This window comes from Uloborus diversus, chromosome 8, assembly GCF_026930045.1.
Source record: "Uloborus diversus isolate 005 chromosome 8, Udiv.v.3.1, whole genome shotgun sequence".
Lineage (NCBI taxonomy): Eukaryota > Metazoa > Arthropoda > Arachnida > Araneae > Uloboridae > Uloborus > Uloborus diversus.
In genome coordinates this window covers 45,880,132-45,904,798 of record NC_072738.1, presented here as the reverse complement: position 1 = coordinate 45,904,798, position 24,667 = coordinate 45,880,132, and the positions used below count along the sequence as shown (strand labels likewise).

Genomic DNA, 24,667 nt, shown 5'->3' with positions numbered 1-24,667 from the left:
TTTGAATTCCCCCTTGGGGTCCCTATGTCATGGGGGGGGGGGGGCTTTTGCAATTGTGGCATAGTAAATCTTCCACTGGCCGGGTACATGGCTTCAGATTTGAACACACAAGTCTTCAAATTTCAAAAACATTTTTTATATTTTATTTAAAGTTTTTTCGGCTTGAAATTTAAGGTAAATTTTTTTTGAAATTTAAAACATTTTCCTGTTACCTACCCTTCTTTAGAAAACAAACCGAAAAACAAAACAAAAAAAAAGTATTCACCGTCTTTGTAATATAAACATATTGCACATAAAGAGAATAGCTTTTATTTACTGTTAATCTACTCTTAATATTGCAAATTTGCGTGCTTGAATTTTAAAACAGTTTTGAACAGGTATATGCAGTGGGGAAAAAAACTCTAAAAAACACTTTTAAATTGATGACTTGACTTGAATCAAAGGTGCTTCAAAAATCTGTATTATTTAAAAAGTTTCAAGTGTCAAAACTACACAAATCTTTGCTTACATAATTTAGTTTGTTACCTTTATTAACAAAATTAACTTTATAATTACTATTATTCTTCATTGTTTTTGACAACATTAAAATGTGACAGAAAAAGTAATTCAAGAAATTGTCTTTAAAATTAAAAAGATTAGTCCAAAAAAGATTTTTTTTTTTAAAATCAAGTGTCATCAAAATCCTGCCCTTACTTAAGCCAGCCGTTTATTTTGGTTCTATATGAAGTAAATGTCATAAAAAGGATTATGTGCGCAGCATTTTTGACCAAAATATCATTATTTTTATTTTAGTGTTAGATTTTGTGATAAAGCTTTCATTAAATATTTCTTTGTTTCGTAGATATTCCACTTGATTTGTCATCAAAAGAAAGCAATTCCACTGACTCTGACCTCTGTGAAAGTCAAGCAAAAACTGAATGCTATGATAAGTCTATGGTTTCAGAAATGGGTTGTCTTGCATGTAAGCAATGTGCCCCAGAGTCTTCCAATCATCAGTCGTTACCTGGTGGCGCTGAGCCTGCAGAAGAAACACAGTGTAGTGATGGAATTAATTCGGAGCAGCAACTTTGTGTCGAGTCTTTAAAGGAAAGCAGCGATTGCTCACCGTGCAAAAGTTCTGGAGATCAAACTTCTTATGCATATATTAATCTTCCTTATCCTTGTGCTTTACCCAAATGCACCAAAGAATACTCTTTAGAAGGTAGTTTAGCATATAGCTTTATATTTTATTGTTTTAATTGGGGTTGTCTATAAATATTGCACTTTTTTCTACATATATGATCCCTTCCTCTGTTTGTCACAAAGTTTCATACTTCACCTTATTCTCTCCTTTCCTTTTGTCACATGTCACACTATTTTTCATAAAACTTATATTGTATTAAAAAATTTTGATGTCACGGTTTTTGTTATCCCTCTCTCTTCTTTGTCACACACTCATAATTTCACAACCCCCCTTAACCCCCTCCACCTCAAAGTGTGGCATATTTTGTGGACTAGGGAGTTTCTCTGTTTGTATTTAATAAATTTAAAAAAAAAAAAAAAAAAAAAAAAAAATCCGTACTTTTTTAAAGGAATTTTTTTTTTATATGAGAAAGGTTTATAAAATAATTTGCTCTGTTAACAAATATTTGCTTTTCGAAAGTACATTGTGTAATTTCTGAAGATGGATATGAAAGGGGAGGATGGTGTAATTATTCCAAATAAATATGATTTAGTATTTTCAATAAGTTTGGAACAATGTAATAATTAAAAATAATAATAATAAATAAATAAATCCAAAATTAAAACCATTGATTTTATTTACATAACTTAGAAATTAGATCCTTGTTGCTTTTATTAATTACACATGGCTTAGTGCTATGCTATCTTTTTATTATTTAGCTGTTAGTGATTAAAATCCATTAATATTTTAATTGATATAATTTTAATAAAATTTATTTTTTCAATGCAGAACACCTGTGCAATAAAACCAACTCTGAAAAGAACGAAGAAAATGGGCCTGACTACATTATTCATGATGTGGATGAAAGCATATGTAAAAAACCTTCTGCTTGGTGTAACAATACTATGGCATCTTATTTGCAATATTATCCTCAGTGCTACCCTTATTATTTAACGTATGGGATAGCGCAAAATGCTATCCCCTCTGAACCCACCGTTACAGGTTAGTACCTCTGTCGAGTCTTGATTTGCATTAATAATTAGGATTAGAACTGATATCTATATATACAAAAATCATGGGTGCAAGACCTTCCGTCTCAACAAAATTTCCAAGATGGAGGTCGAGACGAAAAGAAATTCTATAAATTTCCTTCAGTTTTTACTTAAAAAAGAAAAATTGAGTGTTTGAGAAATATGCTTTAATTACTGGACCATTCCATAACCATGAATTTACATCAATATTCTCTCAATTTTCCACCATGGGCTTGTTTTGTTTGCAACAAGCTTTTGAAGCAGTGCCTTTTAGACTTGTTCTGTTTGACTTTTTTTTAAGTTGCACTGTTATTTCCAACTCACTGCATTGCAGACCTCAGTGTTGTTCACTATTCTCCCTGATTTATCAAATTAATCGTCTCTATTTGAAAATTTAGCCTTTTCTCTTTCTATTTTTGATAATCTTTTCGTTTTTTTTTTTCATTTGCGTTTTTTCCCCCCAAACTTCACACGCATAAATGAAAATTATGTGCGCTCTTAAAATGTCAGAGTTGAATCTGAATCACCGATTGAGAGTGATTGCTGACGGGATGAAATTTTTACACTGGAGCAAAGGGCGTCCACATACCAGGCAAAATGGGAACTATCAGGGACTTTAAAGATTTTAATGAAAATGTGAATTTTGGAAAGAATCTGGGGAAATTTTCAAGCTGGTTCGAGACACCAATGAGAACTGTTCCTGCATTCAACTGTTCCTCAAATAGTTGAGTGCAAATTTCTTGCCGATACATTATCCTTTTTGTAGATTTTTTGCTTAAAATGGTGAAGCATTTACTGTCTGTTGAAGAATAAGAGAATAATTTAAGGTGTTTTTTTTTAATGTTCATTTAATTTTGCTTTACAGAAGTGCCATTAGATTTGTCTTCTACTGAAAGTATTAAAGAAACTACTGCACCAGAAACTTTATCAGAGGAAGTAAATTCTGTACCTTCAAAAAACACAGGTATGCAATGAAAATATATTACAGTAGACCCTCATTTTATGCGGGGGTTACGTTCCACGGAAATGCCGCGTAAATCGAAACCGCGTAAATTGAGACCTTATACTAGTCTGGGGGTTTGGTTCCATAGATAACATAACTCATAGGTAAAATAAGTTTAATGTGTAGTTATATCGACTTTTATGCACTACATGCATAAAGAAACATAAATTAATTTCGTGTCCTGTTTATAAAGAGGAGCTGGCTATAATAGTCTTTTGGCAGTCATTAAGAATTTTTCTCTAATTCTTTGCAGAGCATTAACGCACCCATGATCACTTGCGTTATTTCCATGATAGAATCTTCCTTCACTAACAAATCAGAAATATCATTTCTATTGTCTAGGAATAGCTCAAAGTTTTCAATGTGAATGTTTTTGGTTGTGCGTCATCGACCTCTGTATCCTCGTTGGTTTTGGCCTCCTTTGTCACTCCTAAAAGTTCTTCCAGTGAGTTCTGAACTGTGTGAGTTTAATAACTTTACTTCTGAAAAGAGCTCTGGAACCAATCGCATAAAATGTCTCCAGTGGCCCAAGCTCGATTATTAGCACGCAAAAATGCAGTTAATTACACTTAATCTGCAATCTTTAGGAGTTTGGATTTTGAAAGAGGGGAAAATTTTATCTGTTTGCATTTCAGCATCTGCGTAAAATAAACCGTGTATAATCAAAACAGCGTAAAATAAACCCGCGTAAAATGAGGGTCTGCTGTATTACATTTCTATCTTATGATACAACTTTTGATCGGTAAAATCAGGCAATCCAGAAAACAAATTCCATTTAGCAACATCAAAAAAAGGAAACAATTATTTGAGACTAGTCATTAGCGCAGCCAGAAATATCTTCTGGAGGGTTTTTTTTTTAATCAAAAATACCTCCTGAAGGGTTTATTTTTTTATTAAAAACATCTTCTGAAGGGGTTTTTTTGATCAGAACAGCCCTTTCATATGCATAAGCTACTGTATTAGAATTTGCATTTTTGTTAAAACCAATGGGTTTGGGTGGTATTTTCACCCCCCCCCCCCTCTTTGCGCCACTGGAACTAGTTTTTGTTAAATAATGAAGTACCATGTTCAGATTATTTTTTAGGTTTGCTTGTAATCCAAAAATATTTGGTTGCCGTTTCCAAAAATTTTGGACTGATAACACATTCTTAAACTGAAAAATCATTAAAAAAAAAAACTTTTAAAATGTTCTTTTTTTTTCAATGATTTTTGTACGCATATTGAAGGGTTTTACAGTGTGTGTGGGGGGGGGGGGGTAGAGGTTGAGCTTTCTCATAGTTTCCGAAAATTTCACGCTGTCCACAGAAAATTTTACTTGAGTTCACTATCAACCCTGTACCGGCATTGTTTGGCATTGTATCGTAGCACAACTGTTTAAGTACTCTTGTTGAAGCTCAATGCCGCCTGCAATTCGTGAATTGCTTGTAAGAATGAACTTCAGATACTTAAGAAGATGAAAGTTCACTTAGTATGAGATCCTAACTGATAGGAATGGTGGATCAAAATTTCCCCTTCTGACTATGGAGTCACTCATTGCATTGTATCTGTAAGCTTTATGAGTTTATCTGTGAATTTCACAAGCTTTGGTATTCCTCGCATTTAGAAATCCGAGGATTGTATTGTTTCTTATGCTACGGGGTCCATTATTTTAAGCTTTTCAAAGTCTCACTAAACAAGTGCCATGTAAGTCAGCAATCTTGTCTGAATTGGCTGGAAGAATGTGCATACTTGAACTAATAAGCGTAGCTATTCTGTGATAGACATTGAAAACAGAACTTGCCTTTCTGGATTACCAAGTACATATCATCACCTCAGAGCAACAGTAAGATATCTTAGTGTTATTCTTGGGATTAGATGTCGTACTGTTGCTCTGAGGCAACAATATTCTTTATTTGTGTCATCTAGTAATTTATTGGATATTTAATATTTACATGAATGAAACTTTGATGTAGCAAAAAAAAAAAAAAAACATTAGCTTATAATTTAATTAGAATGCCTAGCAAGAAAACTACTATACAACTTGGTTAATTGGCATGAAAGCAGAAAATATGTCAAATTAATTCTTTGAAAGCTATGTGTTGTAAAATGTGATTTTTTTTTTTTTTTTTTTGACTTTCTTCATGTAGTTGTACATTTTTATAAAAATGTTTAATGTAATTTTAAATGAAAATAATATGACTAAGTTTCTGTTCAAGATACATAGATAATATGTGTTAGATTTTTTTTAAAAATCAGAAATTTATATTTTTCGAACCATATCCATATATATATATACATATAATTTTCAGTTTTCTCTGGACAGAAGTAAAATTTTCCAAAGTTGATGCTGACAGAATTCTAATACTTTTCAACTTTTCATATTGCAACATCACAAAGTAATAACAGTAATTAAGGGCATCCACACCCTGCGCTTTTCGTTTTATCAACATCCCCTTAATCCTTTTGCATCATATAAATATTTCAACTCTTTTGAAAATTGTCAGTTATTTAAAAAAGTAATAAAAAAAAATAAAAAAAAAACTAGGCTGGATTGTTTTTTTAATTGAAAAAAAAATTTATCTATGTATTAATTTTGTTTTGAACTTGATTTTAGTTCATAAGTTAGAAAATGTCAATGGGGGGGGGGGATAAAATCTAAAAGATTAGTACTTCCTTATTTTGTTTTTGATTGGTTTTCAGGAAAAAGTATTTTTACAAAATAAAAAACTTCTTTAAAAAATATATTTTTTTAAAAGTTGGTTTATTGATTTACTACTAATTTCTAGTAATGTATTTAAGAACTTAAAATTTTAATTTTTTTTTTTTTTTTTTTTTGAATTCATGCTGTTTTTATTTTTTGGACAGGCATCATATTAAAACTACTTATTTAAAATATTCAATTCAGTGGTGCAGCAAAGGGTTTTGGGGGTAAAAACACCCCCCCCCCCGAGGCCTTGATTTTTAAACGTTATGGCTTGTCCTAATATAGTAGTTTATATGCATGTAAGCAGTTTTAATTAAAAAAAACACAGAAGGTAATTCTGGCTTCTCTAGTGATTCAATGTAATGAACTTAATTAGATAAAGGCATCAGAGTGAAGGCGCTGAAATTGTGACCAGTAGCTATGTGAACAATAATAGCATTAAAGATTGTGGGGAGAAATATAAGTGTCAGATATTCCATATCAACTCATGCAATAATAACAATCATGATAAGTTTTCATAGTATCAAACTCTCTTTGTATTTTCAAACAGATATAAACCTGGCAAGAGTAATTTTTGTACCTTCACCGGTCCACTAAAACACAAAACTTTTTGTATGTTTAAAAATAATAATACAGTGGCTGCCACTTATATGAATCTCGTTTGTTCTAAACAGTGTTAATTCCATAAAGTGCCTGACTCAATAAAGTGGCTAATTTAATATAGCTGAATTTTGTTCTGTTTTTGATGATTTGATTAATGAAAGCAATTGATTCAGTTAACCGGGGTCCACTGTATAACATAAACTGATAAAATTATTACAAGGGTTGATCCAAAAGTAAGGTTCCCATCAATTTTACAAATATTTAGCACTGTCTATTCTCATTGAAATTTACATCTTCTGTATCAAGTGTCACAGAATTCCACCGCCAACCCGTTGAGGAAGCATTTCACCCCTTTTTTTGACTTTGTCGTCGTTCCTAAAATGTTGGAAATCCAAGTGTTCCTTAAACTAAGGAATCAAGTGGCAGTCTCTACACTCGAGCTCCAAACTGCAATCAAGAATGGAGTGGTTTGTTGACTGTCATGTCCCACTCTGGCGGTGGAATTCTGTGACATTCGATACAGAAGTTAAGTTCACCATCAACAATAATGCACAGAAAAAAATAGCGATTATGTATAAAAATAGAGAAACGTTCTTTCCAACAATGTAACTTTGAATGAGAATAAATACACGGTGCTGTATTTGTGTAAAAGTGATGAGAACCTTACGTTTGGATCGACCCTCTTGAGAAAACTGATGTTTGATGGTTTTGATTACAACAATTGTATAGTTATTTCTTCGAAAGTTTGATTAATGTCTTCTATTTGCTCTTTCAGAAGCAATCGAAAGAGGTATGCTGTATCAGTTGTTGAAGAACAAAACAAGCAAGTAGCTTAGCTCATGTGGGTTGGAAATTCATCTTGTATTATATTACTATGTAATTGTTCTGAGAACAAGATGAGCATTATTATGCAGTACTGCACCAGTCATAATCTGAATATTATTTTTATAGCTGCAGAATAAAACACACATCTTATTTTGGAAAAAGAAAACCTTTTTCAAACTGTCATTGATCTGTTGTGTACAAACATATAGTCTTCAGAGTGAGCTTTAATGTGCTGTTTCTTTTCCTTTTTTGTACAAATAGCTTAATGTGGTGCCCTTTGGGCAGCATATACTCATTTATTTTATGTACATATGGCCTTCCACGTGAACATTTGTTTATATATAATATATATTTACGGACATTCTCTTTAGTTGTAATAATTATGGCCCATTAAAAGAAGAACTACATTTATTTAAAATTTTGTGTGTTGGCATTTTCTTTTCTTTCGAATTTTTAAACACACTAAATAAAAAGAAGTTAAAAAAAAATCAAGGAGGAGGGAAATATCTTGATGAAAAGTGTTCAATTCTAATGATGGACAATAATCCTTTCACTATGCCGCTCTGCTTTGGGCAAAAGTCTTATCTGTAGCCAAGTTCGAAATGAAAAATTATATTTTTTATGCCTCCATGTATTTGATTCGAATGTAACTTTTTCAGATTAAAAAAAAAAATATTCCATTGACAAACGACAATAAAACACTATGTTTCAATAACATATGTGACAAAAAACCACCTGGTGACCATAATTCAATTTTTTAAAAAACGTGCTGTTAGGACTTTTGTGCTTAGCACGGCAGTCATTGACATGAACAATGAACATAATTTTAATTTTTTTTGTGATGTATTTTGTAGATAAAGTGTTTTGTAGTTCATCCTTTGTTTAAAATTAATTTAATTTTTAATTTATTTATTATTAAATTTTATTTATTTATTTTTTACTTTATAAAATATTAAGTAATTATATATTTTTTAAATTTAAATGCCAGTGGGTGCAAGTGCAACCCCCTGCCGACATCCATGGAGACATCCGACTGATGGAAAAGTCACAATGTTACAATGTGTAAGAGGAGCAAGGCATTCTATGGCATGGCCCGGCCCCCTGTGAAAAAAGCCTTGAATTTACAATTGTAAATATTTGTTGGGTTGAGGAGACCCAATTTTTGTTTGTGCATGGGCTCCTACTTGCCTAAATCAATCCCGCCACTATCACTTTTCATGAAGCAGTATACAATAAGATATGGAAGTATTGCCTGGATAAGAACTCGATAAGGATTTAAAGATTATGTTGCCGGACCAAAAGAGAACTGGAGAAGAATTCTGAAAGGTTCACAATGGAGTTTCTGTATTATGTTGATGATCAAAATTTATTTATTTGTTGGCTAATGTCAAATCTCTCTGTCCGGTTGTTCGTACTGAAGATACAAATCTTCTATCGGTTGCTATGGCAGCGAAGAAAGTACATCTGTGTTCCCTTCGCCATTTTGAACTCTTGGAGAATCTTTGCTTGGCATAGCGAACTTTAGCATTTCTCAGAACAATTTTTGCTTGAAGTGCAAGCATTTTGTTGTTTTTATGGCAGCCCAAGGATTCTTCCAAGTTCAAAAGTGAGGGAAGCTCTCCAACTATGATCAAGATGAGTCGATAGAGCTTTTCTTTTAGGATGATGAGAATGCCAGTTTGAAAATTTCCTTTGAGAATTGATCTTGAAAGTAGTGCCTATAGGGCAGAAATATTTCAATCAATTGAATAGTGAATTCTGCTTTTCTGTCTATACAACGTTAATGAAAACTAGATAAAAAATGAAAATTTTCAGACAAATTTCGCCCTTCTCTCCAAATTGTAATTTTTCGCTTCAAATTCCTGCAAATTGACTATGAAAACCCGTTGTCCAGATATTCTTGCTGAAATCTCCGGAAGTTAAAAATCTGTTTGTTAATGCAGCTAAGTATTTATAAAAGTAATATATTAATTAAAACAAACTTATAGCTGTACATATAATTAGTATTGTTGAAACAACAGCAATTAATGGTATTAAACTATCCCATTCATCTTGAACAAATGTCGGAATGTGGTTTACATACATTACAACCTCAACATCTCGAATCTCTCGGATCGGGGAAAAATATTCGAGGTATTGAGTTTTCAAGTTAACAAGGTTTTAAAAAAATTACACAAGTAACTCATAATTACGCACACATACGCTATGTGTACTATAGGATCGCTTTGAATTACGATTAAAGTTAAGTCTTAATATTTTACTAGATTTGACCTTTTATGATTGTCGAAACTGTACAGGATGAGATTTTGAACAACGGTTTCAACTTTTGTTTTTCATCTAAAAATTAAAAAATTCTAACTTTATCTTTAAATAATTCCCCCCACATTAAAAAACTTTTTGGCAGCCATTTTATAAGTGTTAAAGAAGCAGAGTGAGGGAAATGACGAACGCATTTTCAGTTTTCGCTTGAAAACTGACAAAAAATCGACCTCCCTGTCCTCAAATAGGACAACAGGTTCAAAAAAAAAAAAAAAAAAAAGCACAAAGATTCTAAACCCTGTGGAAAATACTGAGATAAAAAGAACTACAGATCCCCCTTCATGCCCACAGCCACACTCACCTATTATCTTGTCCTGATCCCCTATTGTCGTTTTTCCAAGAAAAGGGATGGAAAACTTCCAGCAGTTGTGTCTTAAAATGGTTTTATGGCAAAATTTGCCAAAGAGAAATGACAATTCAAACTTGCTTCTGTGCAAAAATTTCGACATATCAAGTTTTTTGAAAAATAAATTTTGAGATGGCTATTGAAAATATATAGGAGTTTTTATGGAAAATGCAGGGCATTTTTTTTTTTTTTTTTTTTTTGAGACATGAATTGTTTTGAGATAAGGAGGTTCAAGATATCGGGGTTGGACTGTATTTTTAAATATTTAACTCATGTTACAGTTTGCTCAGCCCCCAAATCCAAGTTACATTTTTGTAATAACCATTTTTAATTTACTGTGAAACACTGGCCAATGAAACATACAGGGATGTCCTTAATTAAAATTTTTGGAAGGGGGAAAGGCAGTTCTCAGTTTACCAATAGATAAAATGCAAGTGTGCTCACATATCTACATTTAATGACAAACTGCATTAACTGGTTAAAGAAAAAAAAACCCAATATTGCAATTCCTCCGAATTCGTCTAATCTTCAGAGAGAAGTTTTATCATCCACAGTTGGATCTTGATAACTCGAAGCTTATAACTTGAATATTCCTTTATCTCAAAGTTTTTATTTGGTCCCAAACTCTTGAGACTGTTTTGGAAACTTCCCCTAACTCAAACTACCAATCACTCAAACGTTTTAGCTTGTCCTTTGGGACTTTGAGTTATTAAGAGGCTGTAATATCTTTTTCCAAATTTTTTTTTTCTTTTTTTTTAATTCTCTAAAGGAAAAAAAAACCTTCCAGAACTCTCGCGTAAGAATTGTTTTCGTATCACTCATCACTTATTTCCCTGAAGTTTAACAACTATAACCTCACATTCCAAAAAAAAAAAAAAATCCACCAGAACTCAGGTGAGGAGAAAAACAGTCACACTTTGGTTGCTGTGGCTAGCTCGCCCCCCCCCCCCCCCCCTTGCGACAGTCAAAGACTAATCATTTTGAAATACCCAGGGCAGCGAAGGAAGTTAACAAGAAGCTAAAGGAAGCAGCAGTTTTCTCTATGGCAATAACATCAGATATAACTTTCTTTTTCTTAGTGAGAATAGTTTGCTCACGACTCGAATTCTGGGGGGTTAAAGACTTTTAAGAAATTGTGGCTGTAATTTGCGTCTTAATAAGAAAGAAAGTTAGAAAAGATCTCTAAAATAATAACACTTTTGCTCTTTTTGACTTCTCTTCCATCTGTTTATCAATTTCGAATTCTCCACATAGCATATCTCTTCCTGGGACGTACAAAGAGTAATAGAAATCCTTTTCTTCAAGTTCTGAAAATGATAGAGAACGTAATTATTGTTGCTTTCAAATAAAGAACATGCGAACAATAATCATAATAATTATACTAACCAACAAAATTTGGGTTGTGCCACATTTCTTTAACTTGGATAAAAAATTCTTTTGTATTTTTTAGCTTTGAATCCTGAAATGGTATCATTTCTTCCCCCTCACTTAAAAATGTGTTGCTAAAAGTAAGATTTTAAAATAGGAATGCAAGAATATGCGGTAAATTGTGACTTTAAAAATGTCTATTATCAATTGTAATATTGTATTTATTTTTAAACCTACACTATGTACTATTACAAAAAAAAGAAAGGAAGATCTGAGGAAAGGGTGAACTTATTTTTCCTTTAAGTTCTAATGAAAACTGCCAAAGCGAACCTAAATTTCTTTTTCACTGCATTTAGTAACCAAATGATTAAAAATCATTTATCGAGGTATTCAATGCTTCTCCAAACCTTTCCTAACTCACTCTAGAAAATGAAGTATCTAAAGCCAGGTATCAGAAACTTCTTCAGCATTCTGCGATGTATAGTGCATTTAGCTAAAAGTGATTGTGGAAACAAGCAAAGCAGCGTGACGCTTGGCGATACCATCTACTTGGCGTTGGGACAATAGAAAACTGAATTGTACAAGCGAAATGTTCATGGACAGAATCACCAATTTAATGAGTAAGTCATGTTTTTTAGGGCTCGACCGATGGCATTTTTTGGCCGATGGGCCGATGCCGATTGTTGGCCGATTGTTCAAAGATGGCCGATGGCCGATTGTTTTCCTACAAATGGCCGATTGCCGATGGCCGATGGCCGATGCTGTTGGCCGATGGCAAAAAAAAAAAAAAAAAAAAAAAAAAATATCTAACAGAAATAAATTGTCAGGATTTAAAGGATCATTGATTCATTTCACTTTACTTCCTTTCTACGAATAAGGAATTGTTTTCCCCAAAATAAAATATCAGATTTCGAATTAAATTTTTATTTTACGATCATCCAATTTAAACTTCACAAGTTTTTTCGGCCCATATGTACATGCATATGCACTTAAGAACATATATATGATCGAAATATCCATTTTGAAAGCCTCCTTAGTTAATTATCGCAAATTCTCTTGTGATATCTTCATGCTCGTAAACTTACGTCACTCAAAAACGTTATGAAATAGTAAGTTGAAAACTCATACGTACGAAGTATGATCTAAAAGTTCGAGGACAAGTTGTATAAAAATTTACCGTAAATAATTCACATTTCCGAAGTACATCTATCTACAAAATAGTCACCTTGAACGACTATGCACTTCTGCCAACCTTCGTATAGCTTTTAGAAGGACTCCTGGAAGATATTTATCGCAACCTCCTGTAAGGACTGTTGCGCTGCAGCTTTAACTTCAACGTGGGGAAGAAGGCGACTTCCATGTTAAGGATGCACGGTTCGATTAGTCAATACTCTGATATGGCAAACAAATAGCATAACATTTCGTCGGACTTAGCTCCGTGTGACTTTTACCTGCTCCCAGCAAGAAAAAAACATTTGCATGGACGCCGCTTTCTACCGTCAGGAGAAGATGAAGCTGCATCACAGAAGGTACCGAAAAATGGCTTCCACGAGTGTTTCCAAAAGTTATATGAACACAGGCAGAAGTACATGGTCTCTCATGATGACCTTTTGAAGGTGCATGTGCTTCGGTAATGTGAACTATTATGGGTTATGTTTTATACAGCTTGTCCCCCAAACTTTTGGATCGTACTACGTACAATCTGTATAGGGTGTAGTTATGCTTCTCCTTTTTTGACTGCTGTATGACGGAAGACAAAGAACAACAGCCAAAAAAAAAAAAAAAAAAAAAAAAAAAAAAAAAAAAAAAGAAAGAAAGAAAGAAAAAAGGAAGAAAAACAAAGAGACTGTTTAATAAACGATTGATATATTTTTTTTAATTGAACATTTAACTAAGATTTCAGTAATATTGTAATAATGTATGGATTTAGGTAAACTAAACATAGTTAAAAAACATTCAGTTATGTTGTTTAATCATTCAAAAACAAATTAAAAATTAATCTATGAAACCGTCAACAATTTACGCAATTAAAGCGGAAAGATTGCACTTAGACATTTTTTAGTCATCAAATTAAACAAAAAAGGTAACAGATAAATAACAATATTAAATCACAATATTAATATTTTTATACTTATTTGAATTTATGAATAGAAAAGTTTGCATTTTTCATAAAATGTATAACAATGACATAAATTTTGCGGAAAAAAGAAATAGCCATGAAAAGAGCGAGGTTCTTAAAATGCAACTACAATAAACAAACTCAATATTTACACCAAGTTAATAACTGAATACATATATTACTTGATCTGACGTTTGCACACGTAATATTGAACAATTTGATTGTTTAATCTTTTATGAAGCACTACAACCAAGTTCAAATTATTTTTTTCAATTGAACAATAATTTTCTGAAATTTAAAAAATTGCATATTAGAAAATCCTTGAAACTTTTCTATAACTTATTATTAAACATATGATGAAAACGAAAATAACTTATTCATTGATTTTATATTAATACATAAAAATATATACTTACAACAGAAAAAAAAAATCGATCGCTATTAATGATGCAAAAAAGATGACGCATTACAAAATATAGGTGAAACGAGTATAAGAAATACGCAAAATGACATTTCTTTACCAAAATAAATAATCGCTAAATATTTAAGAAATGCTTGAAACGACGAGGGTGGGTTAGGGAGTCACCCTCTGATTTCGGAGTTACTTCACAACGTTAAACTTCGGCTTATTTTTTTTAGTACGGAACCGCTACCACCAACGCCTCGGAAGAGTTTCTGAATCTACTTCAGCACTTCCGAAGAAAAAATTCAAAAGTCCCTTTGTTTTCCGAATTATGTCACCATTCAAAACGTCTTTAATCATTTTTTACATTAATGCTCTAAATTCTTCCTAAACAATAGATAAATCTTGAAAAAAAAAAAAAAATCTATTTTTATGAATGGTGTTAGTTTTAAACAACTCAGAAGTACAACTAGAGTTTAATTTCAGAAATTGAGGGAGTGGGAGGAGGGGCACGCAAGTGTTCTCGGAAATACAAAAAATAGTCGTAAAGAATAGAGTTTCAAATAATCATAAACATTGAGCAGAAAAAACCTTTTAAAAATTGCACCCGAGTTTGTTTTGACGTGCAGTGGCGGATTTAATAGCAAATGTTTCAATTGCGAGAGAGGCCCCATAACCATAGGGGCACCGTAGGAGTTGCAAAAATGCTTGTGATAAATGTTTTTCAATTTCTGTGATAAAGAAATACTGCCCCAAAATGTATTTCGACGGGCCTCAAACTTGTAGCTCCGCCGAAGCGATACAGAAAGGACTGCATTACTGTGGTTCATATTAAAAATATCGAAAAATTTAAAATTACCGTCGGTTCAACGGGAATCTAACAAAATGAAATTAATTTGAATTTTGACATTTGGTATTCAAATTATGTTTTTCGCAATCAGGAGTGTGTGTGTATGTAGGCGTGTGTTTATGTGGGTAGGTGTGCTTGTGTATGCGTGTGTGTGTAGGATATGGACGCAACCTGGAGACGGTTTTCGTTAGAGGAGCAACATCGTGAGGCCGGTCGACGGTGGTGCTGCAAAGGGAGGCGGGAGGAAAATAAAATCATAGGAATTCAAAACAGTCAAATGAGAACAACAAGCAATGTGATTGCTCAAAAAAACGGTTTCGCCATCTCACATTTGTTTCCACGGTCTCCAATTCTGCAATCTATCACCAAATGATCGTCAGTCTGAGACGCTATATTAGTTTTGCATTGAAATAAGTAATTAATAGCCACAAAAAATCAGTTGATAGTCTTTTTCGAACACCCGATCAAAAACAAAAAGGGAAGTGCACAACTGGAACGTGCGCACATCCCACATGCGAAAATTTAGCCTTCTACAGCTTATCATTTTTGAGTTATGACTTATGAGAGATACATACGTACATCCAGCCGCAAGAAAGAACGCAATAATTAACTTGTTTGGTACCTGAATGCAGTATTAAAAACTCTTTGGCCCTGTTTATGCATACTCCGGCTTCACCCCGGGTTGAAGCGGAAGGTGGATAAAAGGGGGATTGCAGCCGGGTTGATGGGAAGACCCGTGGATTGTCAAATCGTGGATTCTCCTTTACGTTCCCATCAGTCCATGTGCTTACATTCCCGTCATTGTACAATATCCTTTTTTTGTGTGTTTGTCTTTTTTATAGTTAAATTCAGCATTAAAAAACATATTGCAGAACTTTTCTGATAAGAAATATGGGCATAATGGGTTAATTACTTATCACAACTACACTGTGAATAATATTATATTTCAATATGAATCTTATTATTTCATCCTTTTAATTTATTACTTGAATTTCATAAATGTAATCAAAAATAGCTTGTGACAAATGGAATAGCTTTTACTAATTTCGACTGGGGATCATCATTGTGAGAACTAGCATTAATCAGTAAATTGTGTAAAGATATGTCTGGATCTTCTAAATCTATTTCTAAATTAAAATTTTTGCCTTTTGTGATTGTTAATATCGTGGCCGCACTTAAGGGGTGGGTTTTTAGGGTTCCAATCCCTTCCAAAATTTTCACAACTGTTCCGAAATATGCTTTTATTATACTTTTTTCTGAAAAAATTGTTTCAAATTGATTTATTTTTATTAATTAATTTTATTTTGGTTTTCAATTTCATTTAAAAATAAAATTTTTATTGACGAAACACATATACAGAACATTATCCCCAGTAATTACATTTAATTTTACTTCTTGTGGGAAAAATCCGCCAATAATCCTTCAATGTATATGGAGGGAATTCCCTCCTGTATTGAACGCGGCTTGAAGCCGGGTTGGATGCATAAAACGGCCTTATTCTGCGAATCCGGGTTGACGCCGGGTTGAATCCAGCTGCATAAACAGGGCCTTTGAGGGGTGACTAAAATAGAAATTCATACTGAAATTTATGTAAACAATTTTGTTTGAAAACAATAACTCCCTTTACTTTGTATTAAAATGTAAAACAACAAAGGTCCTTTTTTTTTCAAAACAATCGGCCAATTCCATCGGCTTTTCGATGTTTTTAAGGCCGATGGGCCGATGTTTCCTGCAAATTAGCATCGGCCGCCGATGCCGATGCCGATGGCAAAATTGTTGAACCATCGGCGCCGATGCATCGGCCAGGCCGATGCATCGGTCGAGTCCTAATGTTTTTTGCAAATGTTGGCGCCGAACAACAACACTGTTTGTCTACTTACGCTATCACTTCTCTGTGAATGCACTATAGATTAAAAACCTTATTGTAAATGATCACCAAGGAATACTTGAAACGAAATATGCTAAATTGTAAAATTACGAGTAAAACGTAGGCTAAAAAGATGCGAAAATAAAAAGGAGTACTGGGCCACAGGTGGCTGCCGGAGCAAATGCTGTTGACCTCTCAACCACTGAGGACTCTAAGATAAATAAATACCTTTGTGCTGAATAGTAAAGTCAGACCAAACAACGTAAGTGGAAGCACAAATTTGTAAATTACAGCAATTGCTGTAATTTACAAATTTGTGCTTCTACTTACGTTGTTTGGTCTGACTTCACTGAGGACTCTGTTATAAATTTTAGCGTTCTTTTGTTTTTTTTTACTTTTTCTTTCTGTTTCATTCAGAATGTTGTTTTTCTGCTTTAAATTCTACAGATTCGTGCAGAAAGTTAAAAATAACTTTTCTATTCATAAACGGTCTGCAGACCTATTCAAGAATCTGCGACAGGTGTTGCAGTGTTGTGCTGTTTCTGCTACTGTCTTCTTCCTTTTTTTAGCAATTTTCATTAGAATTTTTGAGGCCATCGCATTCTCCACCCTCGTTTGAAGACTTCTTATTTATTTAGAACTGTATACATGGTTTCAGATAACAAAACGAATAAAATACAAGGAAAATTTGCTTTGAAAGTTGGGTTTTGAGAACATTTTTGAGTTTTCAGGGGAAGGGGGGGGGGAGCTGGAGATAAAGTTCATTTACAGATTTAGCAATAACAATTGCATTAGAATCAACTAACAAAATCTTATAAAACAAACCACCGCTGGATAATGTTATTATTTGTAAAGTTAAAAGCGTGTATTGTATCAAAGTTATTCTTTTCCATTCCATAAAATACCTGTAAGAACGTAACAATGGATTTCTTTTAATACAACCCCCCCCCCCCCCGCCGCTTATTACACTAATGGATTTCTCTTCAGGTTAGCACCTGGTTTCTATCTCGTAAACAAAGAGACAGTCTATGTAGTATATGAGATACACCAGCAGCTCAGTCATTTCCAGCCGAGGACTGCAGTTTCGCGCTTATTAGCACTTATTTGTCCGGCATAGAAAAGTGACTGAGCTGGAGATGGGAAACAAATTAAGGAAGCCAAGAGTGCCAAACAAACTGGTAGCTAATATAGAATTAGCATGGACCAGACAAGTGACCGAAGCAATGGTTCGGCTAATGGACTGTAATTTACTGAATATAGTCTATGTAGTTTCTGATTTTATTCTTTTTTTCTAATTTTACTGTAATATGCTTAAAGTTTTTAAATTTATCGTTCCACATATAATCTAAAACGCAATGCATGTATCTAAAATGAAAAAAAAAAAAGACATTTTGCAAAGTCACTTTTAACGTCCAAGTTTCAGTGTCTTCGCTTGAAACCTTTTGAGTCTGTTAAATTTGTTCAGTTATAACTCTACTTCTTTTACTTCTTACCTGGTGTCAAATATCTGACAGCCAAATGCAAGTCTTCCTCTGCTGCAGAAATGTACGCGTCGTGCAGTTTACCGAAGTCTTGGTCTTCAGCTTTCTTGAGCCACGTCAACCCTCTGCAGTAAAGCCACACTTTCAAGTGGTACCGGTACTTGGAATTAGTGATGTGCCGGATATCCGTATCCGCGGATATCCGAGGGAAAATAAAGATCTGTATCCGTATCCGTTACATTTTTGACGGATCTTTTCTATCCTTAAATTCTTAAATATTTAAACAAAACACTTAAAATCTGTTTAAATTAGGTTATATTCCCTATTTAAATTATAAGGTATTATTTACAAAGCCAATTTGTACCCCCCGTCGCAAAAAGGAAACCGTAATAAGTTTTAAAAGTGTATCTGTGTGTCTATTTCCGGCATCGTAGCTCCTAAACAGATGAACTGATTTTGATCTATTTTCTTTCAAAAGGTGACTTGATCGAAAGTGTTCTTAGCTTGGCCTCGTCTTTGCACAACTTTAATTACCAAAGATATTAATTAAAAACCGACTTAACTTTTTTCACTTATGGTAGTGAAAACTTACCCGTACATTAAAAATATTGACACTAATGTCGGCTCTCTGGGACATGATTTTTTTTTTTTTTAATTTTTAATTTAATATTAGTTATATTGTTATCGATTTGGGGTTTCTGTTATTCTTCATTTTGGTTTTTCTCGGCATTCTTAAAAAAAACCGAGGCTAATCTCTCTATTTACTGGTTGTAAAGGTGTTCTCGGCTCTGTTATTTCGTCGGTAAGGGCAAGTTGGGTGGAATGGGTCAGCGTAGCATTTATGCTGAAATAAAATGCGAAAAATTATTTCTAGCCTCTCCAGTAACATCTTTAAACTCTTGCTCCTGTATTCCCTACATCTACCGAGCAAGCACACATTTCATTTAAGCATTAATGCACCGCTGTCCTATTCCTCCCAACTGTCCCTGAATTTTAACGGATATTTCTTTAAAGAGTAAATTATTGTCTTGATTTTATTTTCGCCGTAGATGACATTCTTTGAAGAAACAGTGCCGTTACCCTGACGGGAATACCTTAAATTACGAATTTTACTCAGGGATAGTTGAATTGGGTAAATAAATTTTGAGCTCCGTATCTGTATCCGTATCCGCGGATCCAGACACTAATGATCCGGATCCGTATCCGCGCTTTTTTAACGATCCAGCACATCACTACTTGGAATGCAGCAAGATGGTGGACGTAATGGCCAGAACAGAAACAAGAGAAATCAATGGAATTGGGAGTTCAGGGGATATTAAAATATTGGATTGAGGAATGGGTGATGTTTAACTGATTGAAAAACGATAACTGCAATCAATGAATAACTCATTCAATAATCTAATCATCATTGTAAAATGTAAAGTATGATTCCTTCTCGACTTTCATCTAGACCAGCGATTCCCAAAGTGGGTACAGCGGAACCCTAGGGTTCGATCAAGGGATAAGAAAGGTTCCGCCACAAGTTAGCTGTTGCATAGATTTATTATTTTAAACTAGTTGCGGGGAAAATAAAAGAATCAGTATTAGGAATCTGAAACGTTGCTCCAGATTGAAGTAATTGTCTTCATAGCATTTTGCATCATCATGCCAGCATACCATCCGACTGTCCAGTGGTGTAACTACGTACCGCAAGACCCCGCAACGCTGGGGGGCCCGGAGTCGGAAAGGGGCCTGAAAATTTTTGAGCTTTGTTTTCATTCAATTTTATTAAATTATTCCGTAAAAAAAACTTTGTTTGAAAAGATTACATTGGTTTGGAGGCCCCCTAGAACTCCAGAACCTATTGACTTAGGGTCCTGATTTTCTGTTTATCTTTTTTATCAGGGACCCTAGACCAAACACTTTTTCGGGGCCCTCATGTAGCCAAACATTACAATTTTTGATATTTGTTAAATCAGTTTTAGGAATTTGGGACCCCCTAATAGCAGGGGCTCTAGGCATACCCTAGTTGGAATATTCAGTAAACAGGCCCCTGAGTAGAGAAGAGGGGGTCCACGGCCCAACTTCCCTGCGCAGAAACCAAATCTTAGATCGGTGCAAAAAGGAACATATTGCCCTCCCTAGGCCACCTCTGCCACCGAAAGAAGAAAAATGCCTGAAAGAAAAGGAAAAGAAGGGAAAAGTCATGACCGTTCCGTAGACCAGAAAAAGACAGCCAAGAGAGGTTTTTGAGTAGGATCTGGATTGGGGGGGGGGGGGGGGGGGAATCGGAAGAGGTCTGAAAACTTTTGAGCATCACTTTCATTTAATTTTTCTGTAAATTAAACTTACTTTTATATGCTTGTATTGGTTCTGGGCTCGCTAAGACCCCTGAACCTATTGGTCTAGGGACTCCGATTAAGATATCAGAGGTCGCAGGCCAAACACTTTTTCGGAGCCCTGTTGCAGCCTATCATTACAATTTTTGCTATTTGTTGAAACGGGTATCGCCATTTGGGACCTCCAAATAGCAGGGACTCCAGGTCACGACCTTATTGGCCTATGCAGTAAACAAGTCTTGATATTAGGTGGCGGAAAAGCGCCCAACTCCTGACCTCTCAATTTAAAGAAAAGAAATGTAATAGCTACTTTGTTTAAAGAAAAACTTTTTTGGGGGGCAATTGCTAATCTATTACTTACTAAGTTTTCTTACATTTTTTTTCTTCAAAATAAATAAAAGATAAGGACTTAGCCAAGAAGGTGGGAAAGAAGGGATCCTAAAACTAAATAATTTCCTTTTACTTCACCTAAGAGTAGACAGCCTATTATGTTTTTAAACTTCAATTTCGGAAACATTCTGGGAGAGAGTTTGGAATCCCTCCTTTTCCCTAATATGTCTAAAAATCGCTTAAATTTGCTCTTTTGGAACTTCGATTTCGAAAAATTCCTTGACAAAGTGTAGAACCACATCACTTCCCAAATTTACGATTTTGAAACTTTTATTTTCAAAAAATGCCGGGAGAGCCCCGGAGCCCCATCCTTTCTCGTTAGCAGGTTCAAAGGTGGCCTGCAAATGCGTTTCAGGAGTTCAATTTGAAAATTTTCCGGGGAAGAGCCTCCGAACCCTTGTTCCTGTTAAAATTACCGAAGTTCCTCTAAATTTGCGTTTTGGGAACTTCAATATCAAAAAATTTTCCGGAAGTCTCATCTTTGTACACTTCTCCTTACAAACATCCTAAAATACGCATTTGTGGACCACTTTCAATGAAGTTAGGGGAAGAGATGAGAGGGTTTGAAACTTTGCCCATTAATTTTTCGAAATCGAAGTTCCAAAAAAGCTATTTAAGGATGGCTTACAAATGTATTTTTAAAACTTCAATTTCGAAAAATTTACAAAGATGGCTCCCAAACTTGGTCTCTTCTAAATATCACCCGACTTCACCTAAAATTGCGTATTTGGAACTTCAATTTCAAAAATTCGGGGACAGAATCCCCCATTCTCTCCATTTTGCAACGTCATCAAATGCGGCCTACAATTGCGTTTTTAGGAGTGACATTTCAAAAAATTTCCTCCTTGAGAGCCCATACCCCCCTCCTTTTATTAACATTAACGAAAATTGTTTAGGATTACGTTTTTGGAATTTTAATATCCAGAGATTTTCAGAAGAGTCCCTGACTCTTTCCCCCAAAGGTGACTCACAATCATATGTGTAAAAACTTTTGAAACTTTCTGAAATTTCGTTTCTTAAACTGGAATTTCAGAACAATTTTATAAACTCACCCCAAAAATCTATTTCTCAACAAAATCGAAAAACTGTACTACAAATATAGATTAATACAATTTTTACTATGGGGCCCAAAATCAAATTTTGCGGCGGGGACGAAAATTTTTAAGTTACGCTACTGATCCGACTTGAAGGTAGTTCTTTATGAAGCTTCAGAAAAGTTTATTTTGTCAAGTTTCAATTTCTGTAGTCAGGATTATTCAAAGAGATTTATAAGGAAAGCCATGGTTAGGCAGCACAAATCACTATCCATCGAAAAGAAACGTTTTTAAAAGATTGTATGAACTTAAAGATGAGCTGATGGTTTTTTCAACTGGAGCAAAAAGCACATTTGCACCAAATTTCTTTTAATTCCAAGCACTACGTTTTAATAAAGATCGCACGTAAGAAATCGATCAAATGCATTTTAAGCACAAACAGAGAGAAAGATAGTTTCCAAAAATAGTTAAAATAGTTTCAACGCACCTTAAAACGTGACAATCTACAAAAATACGAAAATTTTCATGTAACCAGTAAATTTTCAATGTAAGCGAAAGTAATTAAATGATGATTATTTTTCAACGTTATCATTTGACTCCTAGAGTGTAAACATTTTGTCCTTTTTTCAAACAAAAATGGGGTTCCTCCTTAAAGTAAAGGCAAACCACTAAGGGTTCCATGGCTGAAAAAGTTTGGGAACCTCTGGACGAATATGCTATGATTAAGTTCTAATTCTTCAAAAAGTGCTGCGAAAAGTTTGGGAACCTTTGGCAAATATAATTTATTTTTTGTTGATTGCTAAAATAAGTCAAGGTTCTTTAAATATTGTCATAAGATTAATTATACAAATACAAATATACAAATACAAATGTGACGACCAGCAACAGGCACTGGGCCCAGCTAGGCTGGTCCTAGTCAATTAATTAGTCCCCAATGAAGATCAATGGCCCTCTTAAAGCTATCCACTCCCTTGCTCATTACCGCCTCTTCCGGTAAGCTATTCCAAGTGCCCACGACCCTGCTAAAGTAGTAGTTTTTCCTGATTTCCAAGTTAGCCTGAGATTTAAATAGCTTAAAACAATGACCCCTTGTCCTGCTTTCCCCGCAAAAATTTAATCCATTTACATCTTTCATTTTGATAAATTTAAATAACTGAATCATGTCCCCTCTGACTCTTCTTTGCTCCAGGCTATACATGTTAAGCCTATTAAGTCTGGTATCATAATCTAAATCTGAGAGTCCCCTTACTAATTTAGTTACCCTTCTTTGAACCCTTTCCAATACAAAAATATCTTTCTTCAGATAAGGCGACCAAAACTGAACAGCATACTCCAAATGAGGTCTTACTAAACTCCTATATAAAGGCAGAAGAACTTTCTTAGATTTGTTTGAAATAGATCTATTGATGAACCCAAGCATTTTGTTGGCTTTGTTACTAGCAATACTGCACTGTTGACTAAACTTGAAGTCCTGATTTATAAAGACACCCAGATCCATAACATTTTCTGCCTGATTTATGACTGAACCCTGTAAACGATATCTCATACGCTTATTTCCATGACCTAAGTGTAGCACTTGACATTTCCCTACATTAACTGCCATACCCCATTTATCTGCCCACTTAGTAATATGATCTAAATCCTCTTGCAGCTGTTTTACTTGTTCTTCATTTTCGACAATCCCCATAACTTTTACATCGTCAGCAAAACAATTCATGCTTCCAGAAATATTTTCATTGATGTCATTCATAAATATAATAAACAAAAGAGGCCCTAAAACTGATCCCTGAGGAACCCCACTTAAAACATCACTCCAATTTGAATGATTTCCTCTCACAACTACTCTTTGCTTCCTACCAGTAAGCCAATTTCTAACCCAAAGTAAAGTTTTTCCTCCTATTCCAATGTCAGCTAACTTGCTGAGAAGAGCAACATGCGGTACCTTGTCAAAAGCTTTTTGAAAATCAATATAAACAACATCCACACATTTTTTGTTATCTAAAGCTGAGGTAACCTTGTCGTAGAAATGCAATAAATTAGTAGTACAGGATTTAACTTTTTTAGATTTCATGAAACTTAAAATTATATTTGTTTGTTTCTTTTAATGGGTTCTTAAAAGTGCAAAATAATTTTCGGACGTTTTGTATTATCTTATTCGAATGTGTTACATAGCAAATTGAGTTAAGTATTTTCCCATCATATCCAAAGTCATTCATGTAAAGCAAAAATTCATTGGGAATAAGTTCCACAGGGGTACCTCACCTGGATGGGGGGGGGGGAGGTCATGGCACAGACTGCGTCATTGAACTTTTTAGGGAGGTTTGTTCTAAAAGGTATTTTTCACTTTAGGGGGGGGACTCTTGCTTTTGGGGGTGTTCAAGATATTTAGAAGGGTGCACCCCTGAGTTTCATGTGATGCTTTCTTCAAACCGATTTTAAATGAAACTGCTCTCGTTCATATTTTCAGAAACGTGCAAGAGTCTTGAAACATCTTTTCAAAATTTCCATTTAGTAGAGGCACTTGAAATGAAATAAATCACTGCTAATGTTAGTTAAACGTTCTTCAAAAATTTCGAAACTCATTAATAATTCCGCGTCCTTGCGATTTAACCAGAGCCTGATTACCGCAGGGCGGGACACAGGCCACAACTCTTCGATAAGGGGACCCAAAATCCCCTTGGAAGCCGAAATTGGAGCCGAATATTCAGATATTGGACTCGGAAAAATATGCATTTATAATAAGATAGGTATCTAGTAGTTGATAACAATAATTTATTATAACTTTCTTTCTTTGTCGATATTTTTCCATGTTATTCAAAAAAAGAAAATAATTTGAAATTTTATTTTTGTCTTGCGAGAATGATT

At 34.2% G+C, this 24,667-nt stretch overlaps 1 protein-coding gene across 1 annotated transcript in view; it reads left to right on the top strand.

The window, feature by feature from the left end:
• Nucleotides 1-7,705, top strand: part of LOC129228263 (uncharacterized) — a 29,258-nt gene extending 21,553 nt beyond the window's left edge. The window contains exons 9-12 of the mRNA XM_054862933.1: nt 842-1,201; nt 1,952-2,164; nt 3,059-3,157; nt 7,258-7,705. Of these exons, the coding sequence (XP_054718908.1) occupies nt 842-1,201; nt 1,952-2,164; nt 3,059-3,157; nt 7,258-7,313 (728 nt within the window). The 3' untranslated portion in view covers nt 7,314-7,705. The remainder of the gene's footprint in view (nt 1-841; nt 1,202-1,951; nt 2,165-3,058; nt 3,158-7,257) is intronic.
• The last annotated feature ends 16,962 nt before the right edge of the window (nt 7,706-24,667 follow it).